Source organism: Bos indicus x Bos taurus, chromosome 21 (assembly GCF_003369695.1).
Source record: "Bos indicus x Bos taurus breed Angus x Brahman F1 hybrid chromosome 21, Bos_hybrid_MaternalHap_v2.0, whole genome shotgun sequence".
Lineage (NCBI taxonomy): Eukaryota > Metazoa > Chordata > Mammalia > Artiodactyla > Bovidae > Bos > Bos indicus x Bos taurus.
The window spans coordinates 33,839,935-33,852,505 of record NC_040096.1 but is presented as its reverse complement, the minus strand read 5'-3'; the positions used below and the strand labels follow the sequence as shown (position 1 = coordinate 33,852,505).

At 47.8% G+C, this 12,571-nt stretch overlaps 1 protein-coding gene across 2 annotated transcripts; it reads left to right on the top strand.

Moving 5' to 3' along the window:
* Positions 1-5,507: 5,507 nt before the first annotated feature.
* LOC113879819 (cytochrome P450 1A2) lies at positions 5,508-12,525 on the top strand. Of its 2 annotated transcripts, XM_027521629.1 has the most exons (7): positions 5,508-5,614; positions 6,751-7,590; positions 8,369-8,489; positions 8,957-9,046; positions 9,316-9,439; positions 11,012-11,098; positions 11,804-12,525. In XM_027521629.1, exons 2-7 carry the CDS (start codon positions 6,760-6,762, stop codon positions 12,099-12,101), a joined length of 1,551 nt encoding a protein of 516 aa, XP_027377430.1. In that variant the 5' UTR covers positions 5,508-5,614; positions 6,751-6,759; the 3' UTR covers positions 12,102-12,525. The 2 variants fall into 2 exon arrangements, with proteins under 2 accessions (XP_027377430.1, XP_027377431.1); XM_027521630.1 differs by lacking the exon at positions 11,012-11,098.
* Positions 12,526-12,571: the final 46 nt, after the last annotated feature.

Here is a 12,571-nt window from a genome sequence, read left to right as displayed (position 1 = left end):
AGCAAGAGCTGCCGCTGAAGCCTTTGGCTGCCAAGCACGGGAGTCTGGTTTTTATCCTGAAATCTATTGGGAACTTTGAGGGGTTTTAAAAAGGGAAGTAGTCAACACACAGTCCAGAAAGGCTAGAGTCAAAAAGATTAAAAGCAATCCAGTAGTGGTGAGCATGAGAAGTAAATTGAACCCTCAGTCACAGCCAGTGGGAATAAAATTGGTTCAACTATTTCAGAAACTTGTTCAGTGCTAGGATCTACTAGCACAGAACTCTAGTGCAAGCCTGAGTTAGCCTAGCCTGTCGTCTAGCATTTCCACTCGTAGGTCCATAGACAGCAGAAATATGTACAAAAATATGTGCGAGAGTGTTCACAACAGCAGGGCTCATCATAGCCCAATATGGAAAACAAGCCAAATGTCAATCGACAGTTGAATGGATATGGATACCTCATTGTGTATTTATATGAGGACTCATTACGTGTATTCATATTAGAACACCATACAGCAACGAGAATTACACCCAACAATAACACCCGATATCGTGGCTGAATCATCTAAAAAAGAATAAATGACAGAAGCCAGAAACCAAAGAGTACACAGTCTGCCGAATCATACACTTTAAAAATGTTTGAAATCATAAATTTCATGTTTTATATTTTACCACAGTTTTAAAAATGAAAAAATTCATGGAATTGTACAACATATAGACTGCATCTTAAATGTATCACACTAATGCAAGAAGTTAATAATTGAGGAAACTGGAGGAGGAGGAGGCATATTGGAGCTCTCTGTTCTTTCACCCAACTTTTCCACAAATCTAAGACTGCTATAAAAAATGAAATCTAACAGGCAACCTTGATAAATCTCAAAAATTTTATGTTGAACAAAGGTAAAACTATTCTATGATTTTAAAAATTCATAAAGTGGTTGCTTGTGGGGGTAGGCAAGGGAGCTGATTGCAAAGGGGCACAAGGAAAGTTTCTATTGTAATGGAAACATTCTTTATTTTGCCTTATATATTGGATTGGATACATGAGTGTACCCCATATCAAAACCTCAGTGAAATGTTCACTTATCATCCTTGTATCTTACTATAGGTAAATTATACCTCAATCAAACAAAAATAACAATAAACTCAATCAACAACAACCAAAAAATGAAATTTATTAGTTTTTATAAAAATTCCATGCCAAAAAAGTACACAGCATGATTTCATTTACATGAAAAACAAAAACAGACACAGCTAATTTATGCCATTAGGAATTGGGGTCATTGTTCCCCTTGGGGAAGGAACATGGGAACGGTTTCTAGGGTGCTCCTAACATTCTGTCTTTTAATCCGAGAACTGACTACATGATTTTTGTGAAGTCTATAAAATGTTCATTGAGTTGTACAGAGTATTTGCACTTTTCTGTATCTTATAATTCAATAACAAGTTTTAAGAAATTACTTAAAAAGATAAATCATCTCTTACGCAGTGGTGGTGGTTTAGTCACTGAGTCACGTCCGACTCTTGTGACCCCATAGACTGTAGCCCGCCAGGCTCCTCTGTCCGTAGGACTTTCCAAGCAAGAATACTGGAGTGAGTTGCCATTTCCTTCTCCGGGGGATCTTCCCGACCCAGGGATCAAACCCAGGTCTCCTGCACTGCAGGCAGATTCTTTACTGCCTGAGCTACCAGGGAAGTCCAAATAATTTACGTAGAGATTCCATCCTCAGGGAGGGGAGCAGAACCCCCAGTCCTTATATGTGGACTACCCATGTGACTTCCTTCCAAACAGCACAATATGGAGACCGAGGATGAGTGATGTTCCCGTGGAGAAATCTGGTAAACTCTGCTTCAGTCAGCTGATCACTACGAACATCAACCTTCCTGTCAGGTTGACAGTATGTACCCTTAATATGATGTGATGAAAACGGCCCTTTTCTCCTGTGGTCTTCCTACCAACAGCCCATAAGCCCAGTCTTACCTTGAGGAAAGCATCAGACAAATCCCAATAGCTGGACATTCTACCAAATATCTGTCCAGTTCTCCTGAAAAAACAATGTCTGAAAAACATTTCAACCAAGGGAAGCCTAGAGAAACAATGACTCTGTGTAACATATCTTCCTCCTTGATGAGATCTGAGAACAGGAAAGGACAAAAGGACATTAGGGAAAAAAATGAAAATCTGAATAAAGTATGACTTTAGATCATTAGAGAGAGAGAGGAAGGAAAAGACAGGAGGAGAGAGAGACAGAAATAGTTGATTTCTACTAAACCTACCCTAACCTCAAACCTCAATCATTTTATAAGAGTGAGCTAAACCCAAAGCAGATACAAAGATAAAACAGCTTTCCTTTCCTCTCAGCCACGATCCTCCAACAGGCCTTGTGCCTTTGTCAGATTCCCCAGCCTTGCCCTTTGACATCATCACAGGTTGATCTCACAGCTTTCTTGTTTTTTAGGAATTAAAAAGTCCAGTCAGTCCTAAGTAAATCAAAATGCTTCTCACGTGAAATTTCTGGTTTGTGGGAAGGGGAGAGACACACTCTCTTTCTGCACTTTCTTTCCCCACTCCCCTACCCCGGTCCCCACCATGTCCCGACCACCCCCCATCATCCCACCTCACACCCTCCTCACCCCCGACTAGGGAGAGGAAAGAGGGAGGGTGCTGGAAGATGAACCAATCTCTTTCTGTTTGGCTGGTGCTGTTTATCTTCTCTCTTAGCTCCAAACGCCCTTGTGTGTAGCAGACATTCCACTGCCAGCTTTTCATCGAGTGCCTTTTAGCCCCAACGTGTCCTCCTCATCAAACAGTTCCTAGCACAGATGCTGGACTCTGGCTGACCTCTTGCTCACCCTCAGCTTATTCTCACAAAGTACTCTCCGTAGCCTGTCACTGCTGGGGTCCCCTCCCCTCTGTAGCCAGGTCTCATCCATGCAGTTCAAGTCCAGCTCCCTTCAGCATGACCACCCAGCCCTTAGGAGACTCACATGCTGGTAAGGTACCCTGCTTGGGCTATGCAGGCTGCCCTCTGCTACCCCTGTCATCACAGGCTGCTCTGCTCAGCCTTCGTGTCCACAAGTCTCCCCCAGATCCAGGGACACATGTCAAGCAGGTGCATGCTGTGGGCTGGGGCACAATCTCCTGAAGGTTAGCGTCCCAGCTCTAATGCACTGCTATGTGCTGCGCTTAGTCACTCAGTCGTGTCCGACTCTTTGTGACCTCATGGACTGGAGCCCGCCAGGCTTCTCTGTCCATGGGGATTCTCCAGGCAAGAATACCGGAATGGGTTGCCATGCCCTCCTCCAGGGGATCTTCCCAACCCAGGGATCGAATCCGGCTCTCCAACCCAGGTCTCCCACATGGCCAGCAGATTCTTTACCATCTAAGCCACCAGGGAAGTTATGTGACCTACAAAAAATTGTATAACTTCTTTGTGCCTCTTTTACCCCATTGTAATCTGACAATAGTATTAATTTGCACTTCACAGGATTACTGGGAATGTTTTCTAACAAATATAAAGCTTTTACAACAACACTGGGCCCATAAGCATGGAGTGCTGTAAAGCGTGTGACAGACACACAAAGGCCATAGGTTCCTCACCCCACTTCTGCCCATCTGCACTTACAGCGGAGGCATTCCCTTCCCACAGGTATCCCGCTCTTAGGGTTTGAGTCTCCTGAACTCCTTCACTTGGCTTTGTGAGCTGGGGGAGGAGAGAACCACCAGGGGACTCCTTACCAAGCAACAGCCCTCCACCTCAAGGATCCCTTTCCTACCGTAGACAATCACATACCTTCTCAGAGAGCTGACATCTGTCCTGTCTACTCTCTCCTCTCTATAGAGATAAACAGATGGTTGTATATTTTTGAAGAAAACCATTTAAAAGTAAACTGCAGAAATCATGCTGACACTTCATCCCCTAAACATTATGGTATTGAGAACTTCCCTGGCAGTCTGGTGGCGGGCCCGTGGCAAGCCAAAAACAAAATGAAACAACAAACACCACCCCCAAAAACCCTTATAATATTCATTTCCTAAGAATGTTAATCTCCTAAGAATATTTTCTAAAATATTCCCCCACCTAATCATGATACTAGGCTTGTACCTAAGAGAATTAACATTAATTCCATAATATCATCTAATCTCCAATCCTTGTTCGTATGTCTTCAGTTGTTCCCCTAATGTCTTTTGTAGCTTTAAAAATACACTTTTTAAAATCCAGTGTCCAACATGTTTCACATACTGCATTTGGTAGTTGTGTCTCTTTAGTCTCTTTGCTCTAGAAAACGCCCCATCTTCTTTTTTTTCTTTTCTTAATGAAATCCACCACTTTGAAGATTCCAAGCTAGTTGCTGTGAAGAAGAGCCCACAGCACGAATTTTCTTCATCCACTTTTACCATCTCTCACCAAGAGGGAGGAGGCTGAGGGAGCTTCTCTTTAGAATATATGATCCTCACCATCTCTTGTTTGCAGATTAAGGACCCAGGCTGGAATTCAGAGGTGGCCAGAACATTGTTGTTCGGTTGCTAAGTCATGTCAGACGCATTGTGAACCCACAGACTGCAGCCTGCCAGGCATCCCTGTCCTTCACTGTCTCCTGGAGCTTGCTCAAACTCATGTTCATTGAGTTGGTGATGCCATCCAACCATCTCATCCTCAGTCATCCCCTTCTCCTCTGCCCTCAATCTTTCCCAGCATCAAGGTCTTTTCCAATGAGTTGGCTCTTCACATCAGGTAGCCAAAGTATTGCAGCTTCAGCTTCAGCATCAGTCTTCCAATGCATATTCAGAGTTGATTTCCTTTAGGATTGACTGGTTTGATCTCCTTGCTGTCCGAGGGACTCAAGAGTCTTCTCCATCACCACAATTCAAAAGCATCAATTCTTTGGCACTCAGCCTTCTTTATGGTCCAACTCTCACATCTGCACATGACTACTGGAAAAACAATAGCTTTGACTATATGGACCTTTGTTGGCAAAGTGATGTCTCTGCTTTTTAATATGCTGTCTAGGTTTGTCATTGCTTTTCTTCCAAGGAGCAAGCGTCTTTTAATTTCATGGCTGCAGTCACCATCTGCAGTGATTTTTGAGCCCAAGAAAATAAAATCTGCCTGTTTCCATTGTTTCCCCATCTGTTTGCCATGAAGTGATGGCCAGAACGTGCCTATGCTTTATTTGGTTTCACAGGTTGTTGGAGGGGCATTACAGGAGCCTGCCCTACTGACAAGCCTGGATGGAGTGCCCAGGCAGGGGCCTTCCTCCTGAGGACAATGGGAAAGTGGTCTGGACTAGCCCAGAGGGCTTTCACTCCTGGCACCCTGTCCTGCCCATGTGAGAAGGAAGCATTCCCTCCTGACTCTGGATCCTGAGAGGAGCTGGATCTTCCTCCCCAGGGACATAGCACCTATCCCCAGAAGAGCTGCCCCTGGGCCCTGGGAGGTAGGTGGAGCTGGGTTTTGTGGCCCAAGGCCAAGAGCTAATTCTTTCAACTTTTTTCGGCCACTCTGCTATCAGGTGACCAGGACAGCAGGGCCAATCTGAAAGGGGTGCTGTTTATAAAAGTCCCTCATCTGGGGCCAGAAGCTCTGGATCAGCCCCCACAATCCTGCTGACCTCCAGCACCTGCCTCTACAGGTACCTTTCTCGGGCACCTTTCTTAGCCCTTGGGATCCCCCGATATATATCCGGGGAACCACTCGAGATAGAGGGATGCAGGGACCCTGGGTTAGGTGTAGGAAGCCTGAGTTCTAGTTCTTGCCGCCCAGTTCCAGACTTCAGTTTCCCCAATGTTAAATGAGAAGCTTAGACTGGGCCTTGTCTAGGGACCCTTAGTGTGACAAGTGGAGAGGTGGGTAGGGCTCCCCACCTGGCAGGAGGATAGCCCTGGCCTGGCTGAAGCGCAGCCTCAGCCTTCAAGACTATGGGAGGAGGATTTCCCTGGTGGTCCAGTGGTTAAGAATCCTCCTTGCAATGCAGGGGACGCAGGTTCAATCCCTGGTCAGGGAGCTAAGCTCCCATACGCTACAGAGCAATAAGTCCACACACTGCAACCAAGACCCAAGGCAGCCAAATAAATAAACATTTAAAAGCGATGAGAGATGTGAGAGACTTCCCTGGTTGTCCAGGGGTTAGGACTCTGCCTTTCCGCTCCAGGGGGCACAGTTCAATCCCTAGTCTGGGAACTGAGATTCCCACATAGTGAGCTGCACAGCCAAAAGAAAAAAGACTGGGAGAATGAGGATTTGTCCTCTCTTTTGGGTCTTAATAAGGAATGGCCTAGGGAAGACAGCATCAAAAGCCATTTGCATGAGCCCTGGGACCTTGGTCTCATCAGTGTTGCGAAGAGGGGAGCAGCTCCCTGTTCCCAAGGTATGAGGAGGTATCAGCAGGAAGGGTCCCCAGGCAGGTTCCCTTTGGCACAATGCCCAGCATACACCCTGCACTGGGGTTCGCAAGAGTGCTTCCCCGTTTTGAAGTGATCACACCGGCCTCAGAATTGGAAACAGGTGATGGGCAGAGGGGAGGGCCAGGGCTGGGAGTTCAGACACTCACGTTGGGAAGCTCAGGGCTCCTTTCCAGGCCTCAGATTCTGTGATGCACCATGGATGAGGTCCTGGGATGCAGAACCTACGTAATTTACTGGATGTAACTCAGTCTTTCTCAATCTGTCTGGCTGGGAACCAAGGAAAGAATGTGAGCAAGTGCTTATTGACTGAATAAACAAGTGAATGAATGGCTCCATCTCGCCCCTCCTTCCTCTTCCCCTGCAGTAGGTACAGATGGCATTGTCCCAACTCAGTCCCTTCTCAGCCATGGAGCTTCTCCTGGCCTCTGCCATCTTCTGCCTGGTATTCTGGGTGGTCAGGACCTGGCGGCCTCGGGTCCCTCAAGGCCTGAAGAGTCCACCGGAGCCCTGGGGCTGGCCTCTGCTTGGGCACATGCTGACATTGGGGAAGAACCCGCACGTGGTCCTGTCGCAGCTGAGCCAGCGCTATGGGGACGTGCTGCAGATCCGCATTGGCTGCACACCCGTGCTGGTGCTCAGCGGCCTGGACACCGTCCGGCAGGCCCTCGTGCGGCAGGGCGATGATTTCAAGGGCCGGCCCGACCTCTACAGCTTCACCTTGGTCACTGATGGCCAGAGCATGACCTTCAACCCAGACTCTGGACCAGTGTGGGCTGCCCGGCGACGCCTGGCCCAGAATGCTCTCAACACCTTCTCTGTGGCCTCAGACCCATCTTCCTCCTCCTCCTGTTACCTGGAGGATCATGTGAGCAAGGAGGCTGAGGCCCTCCTGGGCAAGTTCCAGGAGCTGATGTCAGGGCCTGGGCGCTTCGACCCCTATGGCCATGTGGTGGCATCAGTGGCCAACGTCATCGGTGCCATGTGCTTCGGGCAGCACTTCCCCCAGAGCAGTAAGGAGATGCTCAGTCTGGTGGAGAGCAGCCATGATTTCGTGGAATCCGCCAGCTCCGGGAATCCTGTGGACTTCTTCCCTATCCTTAAATACCTGCCCAACCCGGCTCTGCAAAGGTTCAAGAGCTTCAACCAGAGGTTCCTGCAGTTCGTGCGGAAAACTGTCCAGGAGCACTACCAGGACTTTGACAAGGTAAGCCCAGGGTGCAGGTGGTATGAGGGCACCCTAGAGTCTGGGTGTGGCCCCACTCCCCCAGCACCAAGGCACCCACACAGCTGGGGTGTGGCCAAGGCCCAGGAAGTCTCTGGGACACCTCGGACCAGCTGTGTGACCTGGAGCCAGTCCCTCTCCCTCTCTGGCCTCAGTTTCCTCAGGCCTACAGCATCCTTCTCAGGGCTGCTCAAAGCCCCAGAGAGGTAACCCCGTGCATGGGGCCCTGGCAGAGCCCGCAATGTGGGGTGCTGTTATTAGGAGAAGGCTTTTGTTTTACAGGAACCTGAACCCTGACAGAGGCTAATTCCCAGCTCACATGTCACTTTGCTTCCCTGTACTCACACCAACCTCCTCCTGTGAAATTGGACCCCTGGAGTTATTGAGAGGAAGGGTCAATGGAGTATGAAATGATACTTTAAGCCCTACCTAGGGCTGCTACTGAGCTTCCCAGGTGGTGCTAGTGGTAAAGAACCCTCCTGCCAAGGCAGGAGACGTGAGCTCAATCCCTGGGTCGGGAAGATCCCCTGGAGGAGGGCATGGCAACCCACTCCAGTATTCTTGTCTGGAGAATCCCATGGACAGAGGAGCCTGGTAGGCTACAGTCCGTACATGACTGAAGCGACAGCACACACAGCTACTGCTGTGAGCTCAACTTCCTGCCCAGAGGCCAGCAGCTGGGGCCAGAAAGGATGGGACAAGGGGCTCCAGCCTTCCACCCCAGGAGTGCTGGGGTGACCCTAAACTTATGCCCCCTCAGAACAGCGTCCAGGACATCATAGGCGCCCTGTTCAAGCACAGTGAGGATAACTCCCGAGCCAGCAGTCGCCTCATCTCCCAGGAGAAGACTGTCAACCTTGTCAACGACCTCTTTGCGGCTGGTAGGAGCCAGACTCTTGCCCCTCCATCCCTCAGTGCCTGATGCTCACCCCACAGCCCTGCCCAGCCCTGGGGTCCATCAGATAACCCATCAACCACAAGTCAGGTGGTACAGGACGCAGAGACCAGGCCCAGGCTCAAGGTTTGAGCCCCAGAGGTACCACCAACTCCCGGTGAAAACCCAGCCGAGTCCCTCTCCTCCTCTGGGTCAGTTTCCCCATCTAAACAATAAAGGCTTCTTTAGTCTATAAGTCCAGGCCCTTGTAATCCCAGCAGCTAAACTTAAAAGCAGTTACTCAAGTTTGTGCAGAGGAGATTCTGCCTCAGCCCTTAGAAAAGTCAAGGTGAGGATCTTTGGGGAAGGAAGCAGAGAAAGACAGTGCTTAATACATACTTGGTGGGTGCTTGGTAAATACTGCCTTCTCATTCTTGTCTTCCTTTCTTCCTCACCATGCCCCATGTTGTCCAGGGTTTGACACCATCACAACAGCCATCTCCTGGAGCCTTATGTACCTTGTGACAAATCCTAAGATACAGAGAAAGATCCAGGAGGAGCTGGGTATGTGGTGTCCCCCAGCCCTCTGGTGGAGGGAAGCCTTGGGGTCCAAGGTCATCTGTACAATCTACATACAGCTGTTATGTGTCTACTAAGCCCTGGGTATGCGGTGGTGCCCATCCTTGCCTAGAAGATACTGGAGGGTCACTGGGTCTCAGACCTGTAAACTTGCATAGTACCACGTAGGGTGATGCCTGGTATGAACAGGGATGCAGATGCCATGGAGCAGGGGAGACAGCCCCTAAGCCTTGTCTGTCCTCTGTGCTCTGTAGACAAAGTGGTTGGCAGGGCACGGCGGCCCCGGCTCTCCGACAGACCCCAGCTGCCCTATTTGGAGTCCTTCATCCTGGAGACCTTCCGACACTCCTCCTTCGTCCCCTTCACCATCCCACACAGGTGAGGCCTGCTTCTTCTGCCCTCGCATCCCTGAAGTCTTTGCCCTCTTTTCCCTCCTGCTTCTCAGCCCTGGCCTTGGCATCTCCTTCCTGGCTATGACACCAGATTCCTCCCAGACCTTGGCTTCTACTCTGCCCCAATCCAGTCCAAACATGATCAAAGTACCCAGCTCTCAGAAAACCAAACTCTGACCTCAGCTCTCATTCACCTCCACTCACATTCCCTCCTTCAAGTATGCTCAACCCAGCCAGGCTAGCCTAACCACCCCTCACGAACATGAACCGGCCAGCCTCCAATTTTGCTTGTGCTGGAGCTTCTGCTTGGAATACCTTCTACCTCTTCTCCGGCTACCAGAATCCTATCTTATCCTATTCTAACACAAACTTCCCATCCCCTAGAAGCCTTTCTTGACTCATCCAGCTGGCATAACCTCAGTCTGATATTTTGTAAGATTTAGAGCCATTTGTGCTATAGGATTAGGTCCTGGGACGTTAAGAATGTCAAGAGAGTTAGCAAGCACTTACTTCAGTCCATATGTTGGTCTAGTTATTCCCAGAGGAAGAGGCCTAACTCCTCAGCCAGACTGGGAACTCCCCAGGACTGGCCCAGACTCCCTGCTATTTAGCTCCGGAGAATGGCCAACGGTAGAGTTGGCTACAGACAAAAGTTTAATAAACATTTGTTGAAGAGCAGGACCTGAGAAAGGGGAAGAACCATTTCAACCCTTCTTTGCTCCTGATATTCCCTCCTAGTATACAGTGGGGAGACCACGGTGGGCAGGCTGATGGAGTAGGGTGGAGGTAGGCGCAGGAACCTCCTAAGGTGGGGGAGGGGGCCTTCATCCTGGAGACCTTCCTACCCTCCTCCTTTGTCCCCTTCACCACCCCCACAGGTAAGGACTGCGTGTTCTGCCCTCCCACCCCTGTAGTCTTTGCCATGTTTTGTCCCCTACTTCTGGAGAGAGAAATTAGGAGTTTGGGATTAACGTATATACAACTATTATATATAAAATAGATAATAACAACAAGGATATACTATATAGCACATGGAGGCATATTCAATATCTTCTAATAACCTATCATGGAAAAGAATCTGAAAAAGAATACGTGTATATCAATTTACACAATTGATGTATTAGTTTTGGATGTGATTTGTTTCAGCAAAGTTTCAGCAAACTTTGAAACAAACTAATTTGTTTCAATTAGTTTCAGCAAGGTGATCCAGTTTTACAGATAAAATTAGGAGTTTGGGATTCAGTTTTACAGATAAATTGAATCACTTTGCTGTATATCTGAAACTAACACAACATTGTAAATTAGCTATATGTCAATTTTTGGACTTCCTCAGTGATCCAGGGGTTAAGACTCTGCCTTCCAGTGCAGGGGATGTGGGCTCAACCCCTGGTTGGGGAGATAAAGTTCCACATGCCACAGGCATGGGACCAAAAAAAAGTTTTTAAAAGATGCCAATAATTATATGTCCATTTTTTTAATGGTTAAAAAAGAAACCCTTCCAGAGACACACCTCAATTTTCCAGCCCCTGAAACTGACAGAGCCCTCTTCCCTCCTTAGCACAACAAGGGATACGACACTGAATGGCTTCTTCATACCCAAGGAACGCTGTGTCTTCATAAACCAGTGGCAGGTCAACCATGACCCGTGAGTACACATCCCCCACTGGAAAATGTGTGATGTTCAGCAGTCAGGAAAGCCGTTCGGCCCCCTAGGAACTGGTTACACAATAAAGGAATGCTGCCTCGATGGCTAGTTAGCCTGCTCTAAGGCGTAAAATGTAGGTCCATGTTTCTCACTCTAGTGCATTGACTAGGAAGTTGGTTATAGATTATGGTGCTCTGTACCCCAACGTTCTGCATCGGGTGGTAAGGTGGAGTACCTCAGGTGATTCTGATGTGAATAACTTAGGGACTTCTTTGGATAATCCCACTTTAGTCGATAAGTAGAAGAATCATATAATTTACCATCCAAACTAGGGCCCTTCTGAGCATAAAAAAAGATGCTATCGATAATTACTACAAAACCATAAGCATAAACGAGGATGGACTGTTGGTCCCCTTTGTATATTGAGTAGGATAGAGATGGACAGATGTTCCTTCTTTGAACTTCTTTTAAAGTATGATTTCTTTAAAATAGCAAGTTACTATTAAAAAGCACTATTTCCAAGGCTGGTGATTTTAGAGAGAGCTATGTAAAGAAACAAGCATCAGAAAACAGTTTGGCTCCTTTCTCCACTCTCCTTTCCTTGCTCTATTAGATCTATTCTAACACAGAAGTCCCCCCCACCAGGCCTTTCCCCTGAAGGGTCTCCCCAACCCAGAGATTCCACTTCCTCTGTTCATCTTGCAGGAAGCTGTGGGGGGACCCATCTGTGTTCCGGCCAGAGAGATTCCTCACGTCTGATGGCACCACCATTGATAAGACGGCAAGCGAGAAAGTGTTACTCTTCGGCATGGGCAAGCGCCGGTGCATAGGGGAGGTCATGGCCAGGTGGGAGGTCTTCCTCTTCCTGGCCATCTTGCTGCAGCGGCTGGAGTTCAGCGTGCCACCAGGTGTGAAAGTGGACCTAACCCCCACCTATGGGCTGACCATGAAGCATGCCCGCTGTGAGCACGTGCAGGCACGGCTGCGCTTCCACATCAAGTGAAGAAGTTGCTGGCGTTCTGAGGCAGAGGGAAGGGAAGGGTGGGGGGTCACTGAGGAACCTTGTTTCTTTTCCTTTCTTTCTTTTTAATTAACAGCTATATATACCATACAATTGTAGGCCAGCTATACTTCAAAAAATAAACAACCTCATAGAAACAGAGATTAGATTTGTGGTTACAGTGGGGGAGGGAAAATTTGAATGAAGGTGGTCAAAAGGCACAAATTTCCAGTTATAAGGTAAATAAGTACTAGAAATGTGATATATAATGTGATTAATATAATTAACACTACTGTACATTATATATGAAAGTTGTTAGGAGTAAATCCTAAAAGTTCTCATCACAAGAAATAATTTTTTCTATTTCCTTAATTTTGTATCTATTCAAGATGATAGATGTTCAGTAAACTTATTGTGATAATCATTTCATGATGCTTATAAGTCCATCATTATGCTGTACACCTTAAACTTAC